Source organism: Carya illinoinensis, chromosome 7 (genome assembly GCF_018687715.1).
Source record: "Carya illinoinensis cultivar Pawnee chromosome 7, C.illinoinensisPawnee_v1, whole genome shotgun sequence".
Taxonomy (NCBI): Eukaryota; Viridiplantae; Streptophyta; class Magnoliopsida; order Fagales; family Juglandaceae; genus Carya; species Carya illinoinensis.
Window position 1 is genome coordinate 6211469 of NC_056758.1, and position 26113 is coordinate 6237581.

The 26113-nt window shown below is 38.1% G+C and overlaps 2 protein-coding genes and 1 long non-coding RNA gene across 9 annotated transcripts in view; 1 reads left to right on the forward strand and 2 right to left on the reverse strand.

Annotated features, from left to right (window-relative positions):
- The window catches only part of LOC122315536, a 109424-nt gene that overhangs the window by 50919 nt on the left and 32392 nt on the right, over positions 1-26113 (reverse strand). The window lies entirely within an intron of this gene.
- LOC122315541 (receptor-like protein 14) lies at positions 13939-18403 on the reverse strand. Of its 3 annotated transcripts, none has more exons than XR_006244046.1 (3): positions 17160-18403; positions 16903-17023; positions 13939-16719 (listed from the first exon to the last, which is right to left on the reverse strand). XR_006244046.1 is itself a non-coding variant. In XM_043131516.1 (3 exons), exons 1-3 carry the CDS (start codon positions 17230-17232, stop codon positions 16559-16561), a joined length of 348 nt encoding a protein of 115 aa, XP_042987450.1. In that variant the 5' UTR covers positions 17233-18403; the 3' UTR covers positions 13939-16558. The 3 variants fall into 3 exon arrangements, 2 of the variants coding, with proteins under 2 accessions (XP_042987450.1, XP_042987449.1); XM_043131516.1 differs by having other exon boundaries at positions 16903-17016; XM_043131515.1 differs by having other exon boundaries at positions 16903-17016; positions 17908-18402.
- On the forward strand, positions 18545-26036 carry LOC122315546. Its single transcript, XR_006244050.1, has 2 exons — positions 18545-19481; positions 19583-26036. It is a non-coding gene; the product is annotated as an uncharacterized LOC122315546 (long non-coding RNA).

The window sequence follows — 26113 nt, forward strand, 5'->3', positions numbered from 1 at the left end:
AAATGATGCTTAGAGCCACCATAGAATAAATCAATGGTAATATTGTCTGGATTATTCTATTTTCAAGTCGATGTATAGAGCAAACCATACACATTATTTAAATAATAAGATTTGAGTTGTAAAATTTAAATTTTAGAATTTATATTCTAATCAAATTATATCATGTAAATATTTACTAGGTATGCTTTATACATCAACTTGAAAATTGAATTTTTCATATTGACTATTAATCTACTACTGTGATAAGACTGAAAGCCCGACTAGTATGACATTTCTTGCTTGTAACGGCCATACGATATGGATTATAAATGAGAGTCATCGATCACCACCAAAAAGCTTTCTAGTACATCTCAATTTTCACTTCCATCTCTCTCCAAAACCTATCTTATGAAAGAAAGAAAAAAAAAATGTCCAAAGCATCATCATCAACAGCAGAGGAATAAAAAGAACAACCAATGATCAAGGTGTATGGCTGGGTAGCAAGAGATTCCTCTGGAATTCTCTCCCCCTTTCACTTCTCTAGGAGCTAGGTATTGATAATTTTGGATCATGATGGTGTTCTTTCTTCTCTCTAAAAGTTTGGAAACTCTAGAAAAGATTGTGCATAAACAAAGTACAGTGAATTGCTTAAGTTTCATGTACCAGATAAATGGCAATAACGACATAACCATAAAGATAATCTACTGTGAAATTTGCCACATAGACCTTATCCTTCTTAAAGATGAGGCACGAATCACCAACTATCTGATCATCCCCAAGTAAACATTTCTTGTGTCTATATATATGTATATAAATAAATAAATATATATATATATATAGATGCTTGATATATATATATATATATATTTATATGTTTGTGTGTATGATGAAAATCCAAATTGATAGGGCTCAGGTCAAATTCTACGCTAATTGTGCTGAACTACTCTAAGAACATGAATCTACACAACCATGACAAGAAAGCTTAATCTTTCTTGGATTTTGACTATATTCGTTGTTTTTTCCTAACAACTCATCTATTTACTCCATTTTTTTCATCTTAAGAAATAGTTCATTTCATGTTTTGAAAGTGATTTTGATTTTGATTTTGGCCAAATTCTTTGCAAGATTATTGTTTAATTATGTATTTAATTTTCATGCAATAATTTATATTTTCCTTTAAGGAAAGATTATCATAATTTTGAATTTTGAAGTTATTTAAGCTTGACTTGTAGCTAGGCTTCATTAAATAATCATGAATTTTACCAGTAATCAATATTTTTCAGCATTTTCTCTAGTCTATATATTTTGTATATTTTGTCAATCTCAATTCTTAATTTTCGTTGATTAATTAGTTTTCAAAATAATACTTATTCTCGCCCGCATTAATGTGTGCCCAAATTATTACTGTTTTGTTTATATAGGCATCAGATTGTAGGTGAAGGGACAAAGGTTGGGAGCAATGTAAAAAAAATTCAAAACAGGAGATAAAGTAGGCGTGGGATGCATGGTGGGGTCATGCAGTTCATGCAACAACTACAAATAGGACTTAGAAAATTACTGCCCCAAAATGATATGGACCTACATTGGGTACAATTACCAGGATGGCTTCAAAACATTTGGTGGATTTTCAAATAATTAAGCTTGTTGTAGATGTAATACCCCGTATTTACATATATTTTTAATCAATGATTATTTAAATTATTATAATTAATGGCTCTCTTGTTTTAAATTTAACATGATTTTCGTTGGATTGTTTTATGATTTTTAAGTTGTGGAATTTATTTTGATGGACTTTCTTGATATTAATTATTGTTTTGCATTTAAATTACTCTTTGCTTAAAATTGTTTTGCTGTTGAATTTTAATTATTTTATTTTATTAATGTTTAGTTGTAGTGTTTTTATTTGGCTTTTATTTTTTTTTTTATCATGCCTTTTTATTTTTTAGATCTTTATTTTCAAACTATGCTTATTTTTAGGGGGTTTTTTTCCCTTGTTTTTGGGCCAAATCCCTTTAGTTTTTGGGCCCAGCCCATGTGCCTCTAGCCCAGCCCTATTTCTCCCCCAAAACGGCGCTGTTTGCTCCTAGCCCTTAGGGCTTTGTTTCCTCTTTTCCCATGCGTTGTTGCTTCTTTCCTTCTTCTTCTTCATTCAATTGCTTCCCTTCTTCTTCGGTTAGTTGCTAAAACTTCCTCCACCATTTTCATCTGGTCAACTTGCATTTCTACCTCTTTAATTTTGTTCCTCTTTTGCTTTAAGTCCAAGCCCTTTCTCTTCTTTACTTTGCATTTTTATTTCATGTGTTCCTCACCATTTTTACAGGTCAGTCCAAGGCTTCCATGTGCGCCTCCTTCCTCTTTTTCATTTGTTGTGTATTCCTTGTGAATGTAGTGTAAAAATCATTGCTTTTCCCTTAGTTTTTCCCTTGAATCGTGACCTATTTCGGACCCAAGAATCATGCTCTATTTTGTCCCCAAACGTGAAGCTTCAAGCTCGGTTTTCCTCTCTTTTTTCTCTAGTATTTTCGTGTACTAGATTGTGGGTAAACCCTTGAAATTTTTAGGTGTTTTGGCCTCAAAATCGAGCCTTATTCTAGCTCCATTTTGGTGCCTTGTTTTGGATCCCGAACCGTGAGCTTCATTTTCAGTTTTTGTTGACTTTTGGTTCCTGTCGTGAGCCACATTTTCCAGCCTTCTTATTTGAGATTTGTCTTTTTGCACTGTAAGTAATTTTTCAAATACCTTTTCGAGATTTAAATATATTTTGCACTAATAAATTTTTTGTAATCTGGTCGATTGTACCGAACGTTGAGTCCGAGGAGTTTAGGGGTCGGTTGAATTGGTGGATGGAGTTGTTTGTAAGGTTGGATTGTACTTGGTATTTTTGTCTTGTTTGGGTTCATGATATACATTGCATTATGGCATGCATTTCCATGTGAATAAATGAAAACTGAGTTTTCATGTGTAAGTTGATTTTTAGGTACGTGTGTATCACAACCCGAAGCCAAGATGGAGCATTATCTCGGTAGAGCTCCTCTAGTCACTTGAGAGCTTAATATACTGATTGTCGGCCCCTGGGCTGTCACTGGATGACAACGGAATCGGACGGGATGGTAACAGTCTCGTGCCGACTCTGTTGCCCCTACTAGCAGGGGCTACAGGATGCTTGGCCACGAACGTGCTGGACACGGAATTGGGCATCGCTCGTTATGAAGATACCTATGGTCGTTACCCATGGTATGGAGAAAGAAGCGAGGGTGTGCGGATGATCCCTAGGGGAGATCGTGGTGCATTCGGTTTAAAATTGGATATTTGGTTTTGATAAATGGATTTATGTGAACCATTTTCTGGAAAAATGGTGGATTTTATTATTAGCCTATTTTCTGGGAAAATGGCAGATGATATTTTTTAATGGCTTGGTTTTGGGCCAAAATGGAGTTTTGGCTTGTGTTGGAAATAATTATTTTTGGGAAAGAATAATTTTTGGGTCTCATGCATATTTCATCACATGCACGCATATTTGTTAGTTGCACTAATGCATTTTCATCTATTGGGTTGTTTGGGTTGTACTTACTAAGATTCACAATCTGACGGTATTCAGCACACTATGGTACCGTAGATGTTGATGCAGATGGCGAAGTAGAGCCTGAGGATGCGGCTCTGTCGGAGGAGTGATCGGAGGATCACTTTCTCATGTATTGGGATTTGTTTCCCACTTTTCGTTATTATATTTTGGCTTTATTATGTTTTTATTTGGATAACTGTATTACTTTTTGAAACACTTGTATTTAAGCGAATTTGTAATTAACAATTCTGATACTTAGTTGATTGAATTTAACTTACCGCTGCATCTTTTGTCTTACACTTGTTGCATGTGCACGCACTTGGCACTTGTCTTTGGGGTGCGCGACCTGTGTTGTCATGATTTAGACGTCTTGATTTCCGTGTGTCCATACGTGGAAGTTAGGGGCGTCAAAATAGATGGCATTTTGCAGTGTTAGACCCAAATAATCTAGAAATTAAAGATGCTGCCCCACTACTCTATGCAAGAATCACAATTTATAGCCCCACGATGTTCTTGGAACTCAACAACCCCGGGCAGCATTTGGGGGTGGTGGGGCTGGGTGGCCTGGGTCATGTGACCATGAAATTTGCCAAAGCTCTAGGAATGAAGGTCACTGTAATAAGCAGCTCCCCAAACAAGCGCAAGGAAGCATTAGACTACCTCGGTGCTAATCACTTTTTGGTCAAGAGTCATGATGACCAAGAGCAAATATTGCAGGTAACTAATTAATTAAGTAGGTGCTAATTGCCCATATTTAATTTGGGTTTAAACAACAAATAAGAAAATGAGTTTTTTTATAATATGTAACAAATTGTCAACCTCAGTCACGTTAATTAATTGAGTAATGCTATATACTACACCACTTCTCACTTGCATCCCACTATATATGATGTGGCATATTCATCACCATTTGATGATAAAGAAGCATGAAATAAATGATCATTCAATGGTGGTAAATGTGTCACATCTTATTTAATAGGATGCAAGTGGGATAGTAGTATGGTATATAGAATTTTCTTAATTTAATTATATGGTATAATCTAATTGGAAAACAACTTAGATAATTAATGTGATTGAGGATAATAAAATCAAAGGAAAAGAATATAATTAATTTCCTTTATTATATATAATTCTATTCCTAAGAGTAATCTAGACTCTTATTGTACATGCGTGCGATTTAAAAAGGTATAAATATTGTTGGGGATAGCGCAATTGGGAGAATGAAAGATACCCAAGAGATGATGGATTTTGCAGCAAAGCAAGAGATCACAGCAAATGTCGAAGTTATACCGGCCTATGGACTGCGTTAATATTGCATGCCATGGAAAGACTTGCCAAAGGTGATGTCAAGTACAGGTTTTAGGTTTGTCATTGATGTGGCTAAAACATTAAATCCTGATCCGCTTTAATTTCATGAATTGATTATAGAAATTAATGATCAGAATCTATCTTGGCTGCTGGCCTGTAGCCTTCTACATGGCCTGGCCAGCAATGAGTTTTAAATTGTTGTGATCTCCATCTTTACAATTAATAAGTGAAGTAATTCGTGTTTGGATTTGTGCATGTTGTTAAAAGAAAATGAGACACTATGTTTTGATGTCAAAATCATCTCAAACTAATCATTCATGTGTCTCACTATTTTTTCAATTTTTCGTAAAATGTTAAACTTGTAAAACCCGGGTTCAGTGCCAAACTATTTTATTTTTAAATTATATTTGTGAAAAGCCCACCTGAGGTTTCACATATGTTTTTCTAAGGGTAGTCTACAGGTTTAAAATCTCTACTTTAGTGTATTATGATTTTTTTTTCCCTTTGAGTTTGATATTTAGTTTAAAAATATTTTTATGGGTCAAGATAATATTTTGTTTTGAACAAGTTAGATTATTATTTTTTTAAAGGAGTGAGTCGAGGTCCAAAACTCGGAACCCATTTATTATCTGTTATAAACTATCAGATGTGAGCCCAAATACTTCAAATGGCCCTACCTAATCACACTAAAACCCAACCCATGAGAATTGGTTCTGTTAATTTTTTTTAAACCCCCACCAAGCATGACTCTAGCACTTCCATGCACGTACGCCTCTCTTCTCCTAAGCTTTAGGGTTTCTTTTATTTTTTTCAATCCCCTGTATATATTAACACGTTAACCTCACAGCTCATGCACAACACCTCCTCACACAGTAACTCTTTGACCCTTGTGGATGGGGGCATTACAATTGGTATCAGAGACATATTTGACGTTCTGCAGACTTTATGGATTGGGGTTTTGGGAAAATTGAGGTTTTAAATTTGATTAGCTTATTCAATAGGTCATAGGACATGACTTGTATATGATTTAAGGTTTAGATTTGAAGTGGGCATAAATTTGACCGAATGCCAGGTTTAAGGTTCTGCAGATTATAATATATGAAGTTTTGGATGTCGGTGGTTTAGGAAGTGACTTTAGATTTGAGGTTTGGAAATTTGAGGATTAATAAATGATTATGTTGAAATTTAAAGGTTTAGATTTCGGGTTAACTTCGTGGAATGAATTTTGGTTAGGAACCGGAGGTTTAGACTTGTGACATTAATGTTTTAGAGGAATTATTAGGCTTGTAGATCCAATGTAGTGGTTGGTTCCTTTCGGATGTACTTGATTGAGATACAATGCATTTGAGATTACAAGTTGTTAGAGTGAGCAACGGAAGCGTGGTTTTGGTGATATGGTGGTAGTTTGAGTTTTTATTTCGTTATTTGTATAAGGTTCATGGATTATGTAGAGAGTTCGGAATTATTATTAGGTTTTTAATTGTATTGTTGAGGTTAATACTTTGGACTTGATTTGGATCTCTCGAAGTGTGATTTAATGTGCGCAAATATGTATGAAGATTTAAGTATTTGAGTCTTGATTTTAGGTGCAACAAATTTTGAGGACGAAATTTTTTTTGAGGGGAGAGGATGTAACACCCAGGTTCAGTGCCAAGCTATTTTAAAAAATATATATTTATATTAGCAAAAAGCCCATCTGAGGTTTCAAATATGTTTTTTTATAAGGGTGGTTTACGGGTTTAAAATCTTTGTTTTCGTGGATTATGATGTTTTTTCTTTGAGTTTGATATTTAGTTTAAAAATCTTTTTATAAGTTGAGATAATATTTTTTTTGAACAAGTTAGATTATTATTTTTTTAAAGGAGTGAGTCGAGGTCCAAAACTTGGAAAAAACCCATTTATTATCTATTATAAACTATCAGATGTGAGCCCAAATACTTCAAATGGCCCTACCCGATCACACTAAAACCCAACCCGTGAGAACCTGTTCTGTTAATTTTTTTTAAACCCCACACCAAGCACAACTCTAGCACTCCCATGCATGTATGCCTCTCTTCTCCTAAGCTCTAGGTTGTTTATTTTTATTTTTAGTCCCCTATATATATTAACACGTTAACTTCATAGCTCAAGCACAGCCCCTCCTCATGTAGTAACTCTCCGACCCCTGCGGATCAGGGTGTTACAAAACTTCTCTCAACCTACTTTATACATTCAAACACATATTTCAACTTATTTATATTTAAAATATATCTCAATAGGATTCATAAACACAACTATTCACATGTCAACTCAGATAATCTGAGATGACCTCAGCATCCAAAAGCAGTTTAAAGATCCAAAACGAAAAGATGAAAAGACGAAAATGGCGCTACTGGAAAATATATAAGACGATGTCAAAGGTTTAACTATTGATCTAAAAGTTTAAATACAATGATTTACTCTATCAACACTAACCTAATTGGGACAAGAGCTACTTGATCCCTATCAATATATATATACAAGCACAAGAAAATTTAGGTCCCACCATCATAGCACATAAATAAATGAGGAAGTGAGGAGGAGATAGAAGATGTTAAAAACTTGAAATTTTGTTGGGGATGGCCCAGATGCATGGGTATATGTAGGGCTGTAAATGAACCAGTCTGTTCGATAGCTCGCTCGGTTAAACTCAAATCGAACTCGATTCGTGAAAAAAAAAGCTCGTTCGTTAAAGCAGATGCTCGTTCGATTTGTAAATGACACATACTCGACAAAACTCGACTCGACTTGACTAAGGCTCGTTTAGGCTCGCTCGTTTATGCTCGAGTCGACTCGTTAGCTCGACTCGATTAAAACTCATTCATATATTAATAAATATATACATACACCTATGCATGTATATATGTATTAGCTAATAATATAAACATACCACTTTTATAATTAAATATATAATATGTATTCTAATTACTTATGTCTATATAGTAAATATACTTCATAGGTATATTTTATAATTTGTATAATAATTAGTTGATAAAATTTAATAATTTCATATACTAGTATGTGGAAACCATATATGAAATAGATATATTCTATCATATTAAGTATATGTATTAATAATATATGTAGGCATATAATATATTGTTATTTTGGATAAATATCAACTAGTTAGATATTAATTATTTATAAATTTTTTAAAATTTTATAATTTAATAGAGGTTCTACTTTTTAATTGTATAAATTCAATATTAATTTTTATTTATTTATTTATTTAATTTATTAATTATTAAATCTTATTAAAAAAAATAATTCAAGTTCGAGCTCGAGCTCGAGCTCGACTCGACTCGAACTCGTTTGTGGGACGAACTCGAGCTCGAGCTCGAGTTGAGATTTCAACTTATCGAGTCGAGTTCGAACAAAGAATTAAAAAAAATCTCGAGCTCGGGCTCGAGCTCGAGCTCGAGTATTTTGAGTCGAGCTCGAGTTCGGCAAGCCAAAGCTCGGCTCGACTCGGCTCGATTACAGCCCTAGGTATATGTGTTATGCTCATCCTATGTACTTTGTGGGCTAACATTATGTTGGAAGTAGGATGAAAAGTCATGGTCATGTTTGCAATGACGCTCCTCATGATTTTCCCATTTTGCAGTGATATACTAAACATTACTAGCACAAATAGTTATCAAGGAGTACGTCTCAAATCTAACATATTAACATATATATAATATATATTTATGTAACTAACTAGGCCTAACGAATTTTTCAACAATTAATGGCTCTTTTGTCTCATCCACCACCATGGCCTCTGTCTCACGTTGTGGTTACTATTAATGGTGATGTCGGTATCGTCTTAGAGTAGAGTGTAAGTAAGTAGAAAATTCAGAGAGTCTAGAAAGCGTTTCTGGTACTTAAAACTTGCCTTTTATACCCGATCCCTAGGACTAAACGCCCATGCTTTGTGTCAGGGGAAGGTGTCCCCTCTGTAGTTCCTTGCACCTTTCTCCTTTAATGGGCGTGGTTCTTCGAATGGTGCATTTAATGCGGTGTGGTTCTCTGAGGGGTGTATTTAATGTGGCTTGGCACTCTGAGAGGTGCATTTAATCCTCTGCCTTGTTTTGCCAGGGGATGCATGCTGTTAGGCTCTTTCTTCTCCTGCCATAAGAGGATCAAGGGTTCCCTGTGATCTGCACCCACTTGTCAGCTCAAGGCAACCTAGGATTCAATTCCATCAAGGTGGAGTGCTCCTTCCTCTTTTGTGCCAAGGTGGAGTTCCAACACTTTCGAGGCTATAGACTGACTTTTGCTCCAAGGCCAAGAACCCTTTAACTGGGTCAGTGGATTGTTCAGTCGATCTAGGCCACTCATGGTGTTGGGCTCAAACCCTAGGCCATTGGTCAGAGAGAAAAATCTCCCTAACAGTTATCCCACCAATTATTATCCTGCTAATCTGATTGGAATTTCTCTTTCCTTTTCTTTTCCCTTTCACGGCCATTGTCGCTTGACATCCTTCCCTCTCGAGTGGGATAGCCCTTTTGCCTATTGGTCCCTCCACGTGTCAGACCCCTGGGCTCCCTTTCGTCATTTGATGCAACATTCAACACCCCACTATCTAATTTTACTGGCATGTCCCCCGACAATTGGGTTCTAATACTCAATGGCGGCCATTCTATCCCTTTGGCATTAGTGGTTGTCACACAGTTTATTTAGCTTCGAGCTACACTGCGTGTTTGAGGTGCTTGAACCACTCCACTTACCATGTTCAGTTCGTGGAAGTTGGAAGGCCAACTACAGCTCCTCTATATAAGCTTCGTCCCGCCCTTACCATTCTCTCCTCATTTCATTTGCCCTTTCCTTGTGTCCTTATTCTTTTCCTCGTCTCTTTTTTTGTTCTTACTTCCAATGGCCGCCAAAAAGTTTGATGAGCCAACGGTCTTCGATATGCAAGACTTGCCTAAGGCTTGTACTTCAGAGCTAGGCTACACTAGTCGCCACTGGCACTCATAGGCTTCCTACAAATTTTTACTGTCGCTGATTTCTACGTACTGCATCCCTGACGTGGTATTCCTTGAGATTTTTAGGCCACGAGAGGGGGCTGTTGACTGTTCTGCATCCCGCATTGGCCTCTTCCCCAGCATGTTCTCCTATGGCTGAGGTTGCCTTTCCCTTGCCCTGTCTGCAAAGTTTTAGACTGTCTTAAGCTGGCTCCCTCCTAACTTCACCCGAATGCTTGGCGGATTCTAATATGTTGCTATATCCTATGGTAGCGTGTGCTATTGAAGTTTGACTCAAAGTACACCAACTTGACCTACCATTAATTCCTCCTAACCCATAATGTCAAAAGGGGTGTCGAGGATATTTGTAGCTTCAGGGTGAAAAATTCCCTTGTCGTATTGGAGCCACGATATTGCAAAATTAAGGATTAGACCAGCAAGTTTTTCTTTGTGTCTGAGTGGGAATTCCCCTTCAAAGCCCAATGGGGTGTCATTCCTAGTGAAAAGGTTGTGTGGCTGACAGCCACTCCCGAGGAGTTGTGCCGTATAGCCATCATTAAGGAGTGGGTGAAAAAGCACCCCCTCGCCATCTACTTGGAGATTCTCCTAGGAGAGAAGAACATAGCGGTGCATCTCCCTCCCCTTGGTCACACACCATTCATGCCAGTTGTAGTATTTCCATTCGGCCGTCAACGGTCTCTCTATGAAAGGAAAGAAAGAAGAGGAGAAAAGCAACAAAACAACCACAAAAAGAGGGAGAGAGAACATGGCAAAGAAATAAAGAAATATACTTGTTTATTACTAATTAGAGACTATACAAAGGAGGAGACTGAAACAAAACAAAAAACAAAAAAAATTGTATTACATCAAGATGACAGTAAAGGAAATTCAAAATTAGGCATGGGGGCATCGAGATCCTCCTCAGTCTCGACAGAGCCCACCTCAGGAGTGTCAAGGTCCACTGCAGGCTCGGTGGGGTTTGCCTCAAGAACATCAATGGCTGCCTCAACTCCCTCAAGATCAGATGCCCCAACAACCTTAAGATTGGCCATAAGGGCTTCGTCTTTAGAAGGGAAGGCATCAAGGATCATCTCTCGACCTAGTTCGCCACCATGTTCAAGAGTAAGAGGATGGGGCTTGACTTGACGAAGATTGACTGCTCTCAAATGCGCCTCAAGTGCTTGCGAGCTCGCTGGAGGGTTCGAATTGGCATAATCCCACATCTTGTTAAGGCCTTCGATGTACCCATACACCCAAGCATCGTAGTAGATGAAAAGGGTCTTCCCCAACTGACCGCTTAGGCAAGAAACAACATCCTACACCTGGGATACGTCACTTTGCAGGTCCTTGCTAATCACGTCCTAGGCGGCTATCCTTCATTGAGCCTCCTCCAACTCTTTCAATGCCCTCTCAACCCTCGTCTTCTCTTGATCAGCTGTGGCCTGAGTAGCTGATAGCAAGTCCTCCTGATCCTTCAGGGCCGCTGAAAGGGACGAGCTCTCCCTCTCCAGCAGTTTGAGTTGCTAGGCATCAGCATCTTGACGGCCCCTTAGTTCCACATTGTCCTCCTGAAGCTGACTCAGCAATCAAGTTCTCCAGCCCTTCCATCGAGGCAGTCAGCTTGTCAATTGACTCATGGACCGAGGTGGCTTACTCCTTCACCATCACCAACTCCGACTCTAGGCGCTTGTTCTTCTTATTCTCCCTACTCGCACAGTAGAGAGCTGTCTTTACCATGGAACGAAGTTCTCTATTCTTCGCCTCGGCCACCTCCTAGCCACTCATAATGAAGTCAGCCAACATGTTTGCTCAATGGAACCCACCACGGTAAACACCAAAAAAGTCAGAAAGAGGAAAAACAAGCAGATGATGGAAAAAGGTGAACCAAAGGAAAAAGAACCTCGAAGAAGAAGCCTCGCAGAGATCCAGCCACCCGCTCCAAGGCCTCTGCACAAGCTCCCCCAGCTTCAAGATGGGTAGATGCAGAGATGACCTCCACTGGACTATCCACGGAGGGTGGCAGCCAGACCGCCCTCGCATTCTCAACTTCACTCATAGTCCTCTCAGGCGATCTAGTGGCTGAAGGATGGGAAAGACCCCCAATCACGGGTGCTTGCTCCTCATGGGAAAGGAAGCGTTCCTTCTCCTTGCCAAAAGCATGCGGGCCCCTCTACTCAGACCTCACTATAGTGGCTACAACCTCTCCAATGGATGGTAGGACGGCCATAAGGGACTCAACTCCTCGAAGACTCAACTCCCCTTCAAGGAGCCTCATTGACTAGAAGATCATTAGCTGCAATAATGGCTGCGACACCACCTACAAGAGCAAGACTCGAGTGAAGGCGTACTCTCCTCGGAAGAGCTGGACCCTTCTGTGAGGTCTCCAGAAGCACCCCCAAAGACTTGGTCCCCAACCATGGAATGAGCAGTGGAAGTAGGAAACAAGATCATCTCCACGTCAACCTTGGGAGGCAAATCGACCAAGGTCAACAAACTAGGGGCCTCCTCTAGAAAGGCTCCCCAGAAATGCATTTGAAGCATGTTAGCCCTCTAAGACAGGTTGAGTGGCCCTATGGGCGAGGTAGGTGCCTCTAGATCAACGACCAACGTGGGCTCCATGACTAAAGTTACGACTGGAGAAGTAGTAGCTAGCACGCTTGGGCTAGTGCGGTTCCCTCCCTCCTGCCTACAAGGTTCGCAATATACACTCAAGAGGTTGGGCACTAGGCAGGTGTCGCAAATCCTAGCCACTGCACATCAACCGCCTTCGATGATTAACCTGGAGGAGGCTGAGAAGAGGGTTGGGATTCATTATCGACTTTAGCCTTCTCTGCACGAGGTTTATCCCCTTACTTTTAACAGTAAGGCTGGGAAACTCTTCCTTGGCAAAGAGCGGCCGAATGGAAATACCGCATCTGGCATGAATGATGTGACCGATAGGAGGAAGATTCACTGCAATGTTCTTCTCCCCCAGAAGAGCCTCCAAGTAGACAGCAAGGGGCTGCTTTTCCACCCACTCCTTAACAATGGATATACAGCGTAGCTCCTTAGGAGTGGTTGTCGGTCGCACAACCTTATCACTGGGAACGACACCCTACTAGGGAACTCAGCACGGTTAATATGCCTAATGGGAAATTTTCACCCCTAGCCAGATACAAAGAATAACTTGCCGATCTAATCCTTAATTTTGCAATATCGCTGCTCCAATACGACGAGGGAATTTATTGCCCTAAAGCTAAAAATATCCTCGACGCCCCTTTTAACATTGTGGGTCAATAAGAATTCAAGGTAGGTCAAGTTGGCATGCTTTGGGTTAGATTTCGATTGCACGCATCACCACAGGATACAACAACATATCAGAATCTGCCAAGCGTTCAGGTGAAATTGGGAGGGAGCCAACCCGAGACGGTCCAAAACTTCTAGGGTGAGGGAAAGGCAACCTCAAACTGCAGGAGAACATGCTGGGGAAGAGGGCAAAGTGCAATGTAGAACTGTCAGCGTCGACAACCCCATCCCATGGCCCAGGAATCTCAAAGAACATTGTGTCTGGGACACGGTAGGTGGAAATCAGCAACAACAAAAATTCATGGGAACCCTCCGAACGCCAGTGGTGACCAGCGTAGCCTGACTCCAGAGTATGAACCTTAGGCTAGTGTTGCTCACCAGAGATCGAGGGTTCATCAGACTTCTTGGCAGCCATTGGAAGTAAGGATGAGGAAGGAGAGGAAGAAAAGAATGGAGACGCAAGGAGAATGCAAATGTAATGAGAGGAAAATGGCAAGGATCGAACGAAGCTTATGTAGAGGAGCAGCGGTTGGCTTTTCAATTTCCACATTGTGGGAAGTGGAATAGTTTGAATCCTATGGACACACGACACGATTTGAAGTTCAAGAAACCTCCCGACAACCATTAATGCAGAAGGGACATAACAGCCACCACCGAGTAACAAAACTTAACCGTCGGGAAACATGCCAGTAAAGTCAAAAATTGAAGCATCGCATGTCGCATCAAACAATGAGAGAGAGCCAAGGGGCCCTACACGTGGAGGAACTAGAAGGCAAAGGGGTCATCCCACTTGAATAAGGAAGGATACCAAGTGACAACAGCCATGTAAAGGCGTGAAAGGAAAGGAAAGAAGAAATTTCCATCGAAATAGCTCAATGAGAATTGGCGGGATAACTGTAAGGTAGATTTTCCCCCAGGCCAAAGGCCTGGGGTCTAAGCCCAATATCACAAGGGGCTTAGGCCGAATGAACAATCCACCGGCCCAATCAAAGGGCCCCAAGCCCTGGGGCGGGGAGCCAGTCTATGATCTTGGACACATGGGAAACACACCATAGTGAAAAGGAGAATCTTGATGGCGTACATCCCCTAGCAAAATAGTACCGAGAGCCACGCATCATTAAATGTTGCAGCCTAGAGAGCCATGCCGCATTAAAGGAGCATGGCAGAAGGAATTGTTGAGCGGACACTTCCCCTGACGCAAGGTATGGGCGTCTGGCCCCAGAAATAAGGTATATGACGATCCCCAAGTAGTGGAGACTCCCAACCTCCATCACAGCACCCGTCTCATAGTGTTTTCTTTGTGTCCGTAGGCCTAAGATCGAAGATCCGAATTGCTGAAAGCTCGGCCTAAGGGCACGTGAAACACAATGTTAACACTATTAATCTTCAATGAGATTTCATCCTCTACCTTAGTTGAAAACTTAGCTAAACATGTTCATGAAAATAAACTCCCAAATCTGAACGGAAATAAAAATCAAAGTAATATTTAAAAATTACAGTGCATTCAAAACGTAAACATAGCAGTAAAATTGAAGGTCAAATTATACCCACTTTCCTGTTGTACTAGAATGATATTGTGATGCTAGTTGGATTACTAGTGCAAGTGATAATAAGGCTATGTCTAGTTGGATTTTCACCCTTGGTAGTGGAGTTGTTTCAAGGGCTTCTAAGAAATAGATATGTATTTCACATCCCACAATGGAATCTGAATTTGTAGCATGGAAAATTATAACTAGAATATGCTAGTGCAATTTGTAGTTTGATGTATGCAATGCATTGCACTAGGACAAATATTTCCTTTATCGTATGCAAACTTTCTAGATATATGGGTAATCGTTGTATGGATCATTGGAAAGCAATTAGTAGAGACCTTGGGTAACTTAAAAAAAAAAACTAGTTTGTTAGGACTATATTATACCAACTTTCCTACTGTACTAGAAGGATATTGTGGTGCTAGTTGGATTACTAGTGCAAGTGATAACAAGGCTACATTTTGTTGGTTTCACCCTTGGTAGTGGAGTTGTTTCAAGGGCATCTAAGAAACAGATGTGTATTTCACATCCCATAATGGAATTTGAATTTGAAACCTTAGTGGCAATGGGTAAAGAGGCAAAATAACTGAGGAATTTATTATTTGATATAAAGTTGTGGTCACAATCGATGTTAGCCATTTCTTTGCGTTTTGATAGTGAAGTTACTACATCTAGGACTTATAGTAAATTATATAATAGAAAATTTAGACATATTAGTCTAAGGCATGAATATTTCAAGCAAATAATAAGTAATAGTATTATCACTATTGTATATGTGCGGTCAAGTAAAAATCTGATAGATCCTTTCACAAAGGGACTCTCCAGAGATTTTGTAACTAGTACATCTAATGGAATGAGTTTGTTTTCTTATAAAAGTCACTTGTAATAGGAAGCTAACCTTACACTATTAACAAATAGTCTAAACTTTAAAGGATAATAACAAGTTACAGTTCAATGGCTGAAATAGCACTAAAATTTAATGTAATGTGAGAAAACTTTGCAGGATGGTAAGTGCTAACTGTTATATTAAATGAAGGATGAGTATTGTGCTCTTAGTGAAGTTCAATAGTTGTATAAGTGTTTGAAGTAATAAAGACACAAAAGGAACTTTATCTATGTGAATATAAGAGGTGGGGACAACTTCTAGCAAAAGTTCAAGGTTTATGTTTGTAAATGTTCATGAATGCCAGGATGGAGTACGTAGATTAGTTTAAACTAATTGGTGAGATATCTCGTTAAAATTGGTGGGAATCATGTGTGTGATATTTCCGTTCTTAATGTATAAAGTCTTGGTTTAAACCTAGACCACTATTGACTTTATTAGAAATTTGAGATACTTCATGCAATAATAGAAGGTTCAAACTAGTCAAAAGATTACCTTCTTGTATGCAAGAAGATATCGATATTTGATTAAAAATTTAATATGCAACATAAGTGGGGGATTGCAATATTTATTGTAGTTTGTGATATTAAATATATGAATTTTAGAAATATTTTCAAAATAATTATTTAGTTTATTTATTATTAATATTATTTTTGGGATTTACTTGGAAGTCATGGATTATTTTGGAAAAAGAATAAGTTATGGGTTATGGTTATAATAAATTCGGTCATATATATACCATAAGCCATCCATTGGCTTAGTGGAAGTGAAGCCCATGGTAGAGCAAAAGGGCAAGGTTCACCCAAGTCAATAAAAGGGTTTTTAGTGATTTAATGAGAGGATGGACATCCCTATCCCTCTATATGGGCCTGGGCATGCAGCCTAGCAGTGCAAGGCGCAGGAACTACAGTCCAACGAAAAATTTTAAATCCTTAAGAGCATCTACTGGGACTCAAACCAGTACCAACTTGATGGTGGAGGGGCGTGTAACCATTGGACCAAGCCCAAAATATGCCTTATTTGGGATCAGGTATAATAGATATACCTATTCGGAACATATGTTTGTGAAATGGTTACCAATGTAACGGTTACCAAATATATCCAACACTCTTAGTGATGACATATTATTTATGCATTGAGGAAGGATCCCTTCAAAGTCATTGCCAGAAATATCCAACTCTTCAAGTTTCTTCAATTTGCACAAATCTATCATAACAAATAGAATTAGTTGGAGGCGTAAACTGAATGGCCAGTTCCCTCACTTTTTTTAACAAATCAATTTGTATGTTTGTGTGTGTATATGTGTGTGTGTGTATATATATATATATAGTGAAAAAAAAAGTGAATGGTTAATTGAAGATGAGTGATTAATTTGTTTTTCATTCTCACCTTCAGTAGGGAAAGCTCCATTGAAATTATTGTCAGATAGCGATATAGCCTTCGTCAAAGATAGTGCCCCAATATATGGAGAAATACTCCAAGTGAGGCGATTTCCACTCATATCTAAAATCTCCAGTAAATATGAAAAAAAATATTTAGAAAGGTAAAAAAGATTGATATATTAAAGAGACTTTCTACAAATTAAATTCCCTCTCACTAAGTTGCAATAATTTATTTTAGCCTAAACTGGATAGATCAGTTGTTACCTTGGATTGGTAATCTTCCATCAAGTAGGTTATCTCGCAAGATGAAGACCTCCAAGTTGCTTAGATTAGCCATTTATACATCACACAGTGAATGAACACATATGCTAGTTTGAAATTATTGTACCGATTGAGGGATCAAGATCATGATCCAGCACATATTTCTGATTCAAACATGTGCATACTGAAAACAAAAGCTAGACTGACTAATGTCAACATTAGCATAGCTCATGAAAGCATGCATGCTCGATCACAATGTAACAACTAAAAGGACAACAAGAATCAAGATAATCAAAATCAAAATAAATTCTAATCATGATGGTATATAATTTTGATAAGATTTTCGCTTTCTACAGACTAAGTTTGCTTTCTTGCTTGGTTTATTCCATTCCACCCAACTCTTCATTTATATAAAAAGATATGAGAAATAACAAGGAAAACTACTACTTCGTAGCCAAAATTAAACAAACTATCATGCATGTTACAGGAAAGAAAGGATGTGATATAACTGTAAACGAGCGAAATAGAGCTTGTGAGAGGGATGAATCAATTTAAACCGATTTGTTAATAATTTAAAGCATGGGTGTAAATTAACTCGTGATCTCTACAACTAATTACGAACGCAACCCTCCATTTTTTTATTTTATTTTGGTTTACTTTGTTGAGAGAGCAAGGGGGCGGGTGGGGTTCATATTGTTGTAGTGTGAAAGTTAAAGCAGAGCTAGTAGGGGCAACAAATTAGAAACCAAACCTTCGTAATCTATGCAACCACCTATTTGATTGCCTGACAAATCAAGACTCGTTAGCTCCTTGAAGGGCCAAAACAGGGACACATTTAGTAACCAATTAGTTGTATCGATGATATGGTTGAGGGAGAGTCCAACGATATGAGCCATGGCGGAGTTGCACAAGACTTGCTCCCAACCATAGCAGTCACTGCTCATCTTATATGCGTCTTCAATCCAAGAGGGAAAACGGTCGCCAATATCAGCATTGGATTTCAGAAACACCTTCACTCATAACAGACCAACCCTCTCTTCCTCCAAGCAACCTATGTGCTCATGGATTTGCACAAAAATTACTAACGCCCACATCAAACACTTCACCAAAGACCACGGCCTCCTGACTGGAAAACATTGCCACACACCTCGATTTATGGTTTCTTGCTAATCATTCAGCTTGTTTTTTGTTGGTATAAAATACTCAATTCTTATTTTCTCCATTTTTCTATTGCAATATATATATAATAATACGTTGGGAAGACTTTTAAAAAGGAAAAATATCTCAGATAGTGAGAGCATTAATTATACCGCGTGAAGGACTTTGTATTTCCACAATGACCTGAACTAATATATACACCCACATATTACTCCGAAGAAACCTGCAAAATGCCTTAATAACCACATTTATTTCACATGGACTGTCGGTTTCAGTCGTTTTGGGGACCCAGGATCAAAGAGTGGGAACAAATGTGGAAGCTGAAAAGAAATGATAGGCTGAATTGAGCTACTCTTGCGGAAATTGCTTGGAATGTATTGCCAACTCGTTTCGTGCTAGCTAAAATGATCACTGAGTTAGAAGAGTTCCAAGCTATTGCCACCTATGTAACTTAGCTCATGAAATATTCGAACCTTATTTTTCATTCACTCTTTTGCGCGGATTATTTGGAGAGAATCCTCTTGACCACTCAACATCTCAATTTGTTGCAGACCATATGTTTAAGCTGTAACTCCCGTGACCACGTGGATAATTTTTTTTCACTCTATCTTTGTTTTCTTTGGTTTCCATTTTCCCACGCCGTGACGCGTATTTTTTTTCTTTGGATCTCTTCTTTACGCCGTATCACCCGCGGGAATTCTTTTTCTCTCTCTTCTTCGTTTCTTCCCCCACAGTCCTCACCTACTCTCACCCACCCTCATCCAATCCCACCTACGCCCTCAGACTCGCTCGCCTTTCGTTCTCTTTATTTTCTTCACGGATCAGCTGCACTACACAACTCAGTCTCCGTTTTCATCACACAAAAACAGAGTACCCCAAACCGAACGACATCTCGACCACGACCGTAGCTCACTCGGAGAACCGCCGTGAAGCCATCTACTGCTCAGTCGTCAGCCACCCTCACACACGGCAATGTCACCACAAGCCGCCAGCCCGACGTCCGATGACCCATCTTCCTAAGCCGTCCAACACTGTAAAGCTATCCCACCATCAACGAAGGCCCTGTTTTCAAGCATCGAAACAGAGGACTAGTCCCCCACCGTGAGCTCTCTGCCCGTCCGCCATTCAACGCCAATCGTGCCATCCCAGGCCGCCGTGTGCCTCTCGGTAAGCCATGCTGAACCTTCCCCACTGCCTCCCTCTCCGTTCCTCGTTCCCTCACGTTAACTCTCTGTTCTCTCTCTCTCTCTCTCTCTCTCTCTCTCTAGGTGCCCAACGCCAGCTCCGTCTGAAGTGCTCAGCCGCACGGTGGTCTCTGTTTCGTTGAGTTTGTGCTGCCGCCGCCACTCTTTTGTTTTCCTCTTGGGTAAGCTGCCGCACAGCCCTCGCTCTAGCTTAAGGCCCGTTTGGGACTGCAGTAGAGTTTTAAAATGTTTAAAGAGCTTTAAAAATATTTAATAAAAAAAATTAGATTATTTGAATTTTACGTATTAAAATATTTTTAGAGTAAATAAGTTAAAAGTATTTTATTTTCTTGCAACGCAAGTAATTTCCAAGCAATGTGTCATTCAACTGATTCCGAGCAAGGACTAAATTCTTACACAATATATGATCAAATTGGGCAAGGCATGAATGTGCGGGAGAAAATGTTGCTACATTTTTTTTATATGAAAAAATATAATCTTTAAAATGCATATTAATTAGAAATAATCATTAAGATTGAGAATCATTGAGAACCTTGGTTATTTTGCCAATCAAATAAAAAATATTTTAGAACCTCATGGACAAAAATGTAGCCCATCAAACACAAATCTCAAGGACAAAGAGGTACTTTTACCCATCAAACACATTAGAAACTCAAAGACACAGGTAATTTTGCTTACCAAACACAAACCTGAAGGACAAAAGATAACTTTTGAATCAAACACAAACTACTAACAAACCTCAAGGACAGAAAGGTAATTTTTCATCAAACACAAACTATTAACAAATGTAAGGGCAAAAGGGTAATTTTTCTGCTATTCACATGTGGGTAGATGCATTTATACATAGAGTAGATATATGACAACTAAGACAATGCTATAGGCTACTGCAATATATATAACTAGACATGCAATTGATTCAGAGATCACAAAGCTCAAGAGGCTGAACACATAGGATTGCATATCACAAGATCAAGAATGCCGCTATCTATCATAGGATACAAGAGGTTTATACCACTGAACAAGATCTGAGTTCAGAATCCACAATGAAATTGTGCAAATGGAGTCAAATGCATAATCATTTCAGTATCTGCATTCTGAAACAATTACCACTCTTTAATTTAGAACTCACAAGAACAGTTTTCATAGAGAAGTACTCCTGTCAAGCTATAGAAACTTATGCCGTGAAAATTTCTATTAACAAACTTCGTTTCAAGGTACTCGACCCCACCCCTAATATTGAAGTCCTCCTGTCTAGATATATAGACATGTAAGATGCCAAAATTTCTATCACTAGACTTTGTTTCAGGGAATTTGGTCAGGCTACCATTTTCAATTCGGGGAGAGAGAGAGAGAGAGAGAGAGAGAGAGAGAGAGAGAGGGGGCGGGTTGGGAGTTTTGCCCGCAAAGAGGAGAACAAATTCTAATCAAAATTAGCACAAGAAGCCAAACTAGTGTGATGTATTTGGAAAGCCAAACTTCAAAAGTAGAATTCTGATGATGAAATGTAGAAGTATATGGTTTATACAGTGAAAGTAGACAGATACCAGAGCGAGCGGATGTAGGCATATCGCCGAGCGACATTATGTAACCCTACTTCGCCGCTCCCTCTTGTGAATGTAGGCACATCACCGAATTACATTTTTTCTCTTTTGATTATTTTGTACAATTCATAAGCAATTACCGCATGTTTCACAACATGAAAGCATATAACAGTACCTTGGAAATTAAGTGAAAGTCATAGCAATACTCGTGCTTACCACCTGCATGGCAAAAAGCTAATGAGATCTTACACACTGAGAAACTTGTAAACTTGTTCCAAGTATTAATTAACAACAAGATTCATTCATAATGGACTGATTCACTTGTCATGCCCCCACCACCAACATTTTTTTATAGGTAAAAAGAATTCTTTTTCGTTAGGCTATTTATGCAGGGAATATGGATGGCAAACTAAGATTGCAACAATTAAACCTTCCTGCCTGGGAGTTAGATATATTTTTATACCGGAACGGCTAAATATAAGTAGTAGTAGCACATTTGAAGTATAAATAAAATATAAAAGAAAAAGAATTGTTATTGACAAGCTTACCTCTAGTATTATCAACTTCTGCTGATGTTCACCTAAGTACTCCTTATATTGCCAAGCAATCCTCAAACCCTCCTACAATTTGTGCAAACACAGAAATCGAGATTTTTTGGTCTCCCAAATCAGAAACACAAATAAACAAATGAAGTAAATGGAAGAAGCAGAGCACCTGTTCAGGATCATGACCATGAGACTTATCTTTATCATCTTTGCAAGACCTTGGACTAGGCAAAGTGCCCAGAAATCCTTTTGGGTCTTTGGATGGACTGGCATACAGAAGGGGTTGCTTGTGAACAAGTCCTTGAGACATAAAGCTCCTCAACAAAAGCATGTGATGAAGTGCTTCTGCATCTTCCATCACCATGACTAGGCTTCCCAAAGCAAACCCACCGCCTAAAATCTCTACAAATAAGGCAATAAATAAAAAGAACTCCTGAGATGCAGACTGCACAAGTAATTGTTAAAGCCATAATGATATCATTGTGTACGATACTTCGATCCTGAGAAAGTTAATAAACGTAGAGAATTACTGTCGAGGTCTGGTATCCCAGATGAGATAAAGACCATGCCATTGGGACCACATTAGACGAGGGTACGGCTGTGAGGTTGCGAGAGAAGCTGCTTGTTCGAGACTTGCTTGTAGCCGGACCATATTATTAGAATATTATTTTTTAATATTATTATTATTTTGAGATTCAAAAAAGTTGAATTGTTTATTATATTTTGTATTAAATGTTGAAAAAGTTATAATGATTAAATAAGAGAAGTTGAGGAACCAAATGCAGTCTAAAACTCTACAACATTTTGAATGTGCAAAATTAGAAAAGAAGTAATTCAACAGCAAAGCTCACTGATAGCTATTGTTTTCATTAGAGTAGTCATCTCCGCATTACCTTCATTGGCCATCCTTATGTCAAGAAACTAATCTAAAAAAATTCAATTTTCTAACTCCCCACACCCTAACTCTTTCTTGGGCTTTCCCTTTGGATGGTATTGTCGCGCCTCTTACCCAAGGAGGGAGTTCCTACGACTTAACATCAGATTTTCAACAATACAGGTGCTGAAAACGTAGTTGCCGACCACTTGTCTCGGCTTACATTTGCTGAAAATGAGCACACTTTTCCAGTATAGACTCCAACGATAAAGGGAGAGGCTTTGTAACATGTAAAACTCTTTTGTTCCAACAAATATATGTTCCTCCCCAGAGACATAAATGAACTTCTCCAACATATAAAATAAAAGAAAACTCTCCACAGAGACTCAGATAATGCAACATTATCTCAAAATACTATTCAAAAGTACAGTAACTAATTTCCTAAATAAAATCCTTCAATAGTCTCTTGTATCCTTTGGCCAAAGTGATTGCACTCAGAACAAAGGCCACTACTACAACCCATGGAAGGGTTGGAGGCCATTATTATTACCTGTGACATGGTCGGAAGTCACTATTATTACCCATAGTAGGCCAAAGGCCACCAGTATAGCCTATGGCAGTGCCTGTAAATAAAGCACAACAGAATCTTATGCCTCAGGACTATCTTATGCAATATCATATCATAACAAAGTACTGACCAAATAAATATCATGTAATCATATAAAAATTTCAAACTTCATATTCACATTTTATGTAGTAGAGAAACAGAGTACAAAAATTGATCATATTTACACCAGTCGTGATAAAACATCACGACTAAATGTCAGATACAAAGACTAGTGCCAAAAATAAGCAAGACTGTTTTTATAACAAAATATACTACTTCTTCACCAAATTACCTGACTTTGTAATATGCAATCTAAACTTTGAACTCCAACAGAACCAGTATCACGACCCAATCCAAAAAATATATCATAAAAGATATCTTACACAGGCCGATACTGGATAGTGAGAGCACTAACTAGATCGCGTGAAATACAGGACTCTGGACTGTTCATTGGCTGAACTTTAAAGTTAGAAACTCTAATTATTTCCACGTTGATTTGGACTGATTCCACCACATGATACGCCAAAGACTTTTAGAAAAAGTGGAAGAAGACCTAAGTTACTAAAGTCGGAAGCTCTCAGTTTCCACATTGACTTGAATTAATCTTACTCCGTAGAAACCTGCGAAATGCTTAATATCCAAATCTATTTAACATGGACTATCGGTTTCAGTTTAGAATATTCAGAAATTTTGGTTCATTTTCTGTCAAAATGCTTAATATCCAAATTCAGGTTTTTGGGGCCTAGCTTGGATCTAAGTGTCGGAACAGATGTGGAAACTGGAAAGAAATGATAGACTGAATTAAGTTACTCTTATGGAAATTGCTTGGAATGTATTCAATTCATGTTGTGCTAGCTAAAATGATCTCTAAGTTAGAAGAGTTCCAAGCTCATTGCCACCTATATAAGACTGCTCATGAAATTTTCGAACACCTATTTTTTAATAGCACTTTTGCACGGATTCTTTGGAGATAATCCTCTTGACAACTCAACATCTCATAATTTGTTGCAAGGGGTATGTATCTAAGGAGTTGATTAAAGTGATTCTTAATTCCTAGTGTTAGACGGGGGTTTGACAAAAACGAAATTATCCATAGCTCTACTAGGTGAATGGACAACTATAGTGATTCTTCAAGTAATAATTTCGCATGTAAATTAGTCTTGGAAAAATCAAACAATAGGGACCAGTGAGATCATGTTGGAAAAATCAAGCGTCCCAGTCTTTGAAGACACGAAACAATTTGCAGAAGTGCCGTATGAATTCCCAAATGAACCGTCAATCGAGGCCTGGTTCAGTCCTAACAGACTGAGCAACTTTGCTGGTTCTTTTTTGTGCCCAAGATGAAAGCTTCTTGACATATTTAAGAGGTAAAAAAAAATTTTGACAAGTAAATAGTATCCAATTGCATTCAAAGAGCATGGAGTTGACAATTAAACAGGTTTGGTCAATCTTCTACTGCGATGCCAGATGAGATGGACAAGTTACCTCTTATTATACAACTAAAAACTTTACAGGTAATTTTGAGCTCAATTGCTTTTAAGTTCTGTCATACAATTATTCTTGGTATAAATCTTGAAAAATGGTTCATCATTTGACAACTTCAAATGGCAACTTTGGTTGCCTTGAATTTGATTGTTAGTGAGATACTTTGTTTGGCTATTTGGCTTTTTATTTATTGTTTTTTCACATTGACTTTTTGTTAGTTGAAGTCTCTAGAGTCAGAAATTAGATGCATTTTCGAATGCACACCATGTCAGAAACTTTTGTTATTTGAGCTTGTCATCTTAGTGAATTGAAGGGGATACTTTTCGTACATACTTTCCAATATCACTTGAAGGGTAGCATATCTACTGGAAAAATCCCCTTCATCAAGTAAAGGTACTTTCCACCTGGACTCTTTCTTTTGTAATTATTTCCTGAGTTGCCAAATATAAGTTATTTTCTTATTTTCATCTTTTTATAATTACTGAGAAGTTATTTGCTTGGTTAGCTTGCAATAAACATCTGTCTGTAGTTTGTGCTATGGATTTAAATTACAACTCTTTCAACTTTCATCAAAGAAAGTTAATGATTTTTATGGGATTGACCTCTTTTCCTATTGAGTTCATATGCTCAGTTATATTATTGACTACTCTTAATTCCATCTGCTTTGGTAGATTTTTTTGAATCGGAATTGCATATAAAAACATTACTTATATATATTACACGCAACAACGACATTACTTATGTGTGTGTGTGTGTATATATATATATATATATATTACACGCAACAAAAACATTGATTATGTAAAAAATTTCCATCAGCATTTAGAAATCCATATTCTATTGAATTTTCTATGATTTAGAAGAAGGTCTACATGAACGGTCTAGGATTCTGAGCTTTGTAGAGATAGAAATGAATGGTTTCAAAGGAAACAGAGTATTAGGTAATGAAATACCCTTCATAAATTAAAATGGAATTATCCTTTTAAAGTGTGTTACCCCTGTTGTATGAATTTGCTTAGAGAACCAGCAGCTGTAGCATCTTGAAGAGTGAAACGATCAACAGTATACATAAGGGTGGGCAGCCAAAATGAGCAGCAGTGTATCATAAAAGCTAGAGAGAAAAACGGTATACAAATGAATAGAAACGGCAAGTTGACATATCTGATATATCTGACATTAAATTGTTTCTTAAGTTTGATTTTAACAGTTCCTATTTGCATTTTTCAGTTGACTTGCTTGTTAGGTTTGGTTGCTGATATATTGGTTTATGCACTCTACTTGTCTCTTAAGGCCTATAATTTTCTTCATTTTAGAATCAAACCATATCGGAGTCATGCTTTTCATGATGAACTTTGGTTGCTGTTTGTAGGCATGCACAATGATTTTGCAGACTATCTTACAAACTTGTGCTTTGAAAAAAATTGTTCAGTGTTATATCAACTAAGCTGGAAATGTTTGTTGTTCATGTTTTCTGTTGGCCATGTTTCATGTCAATACATCTGCCTTTTCTCCTTCTAACTTGATCGCCCTGATTAAACACTT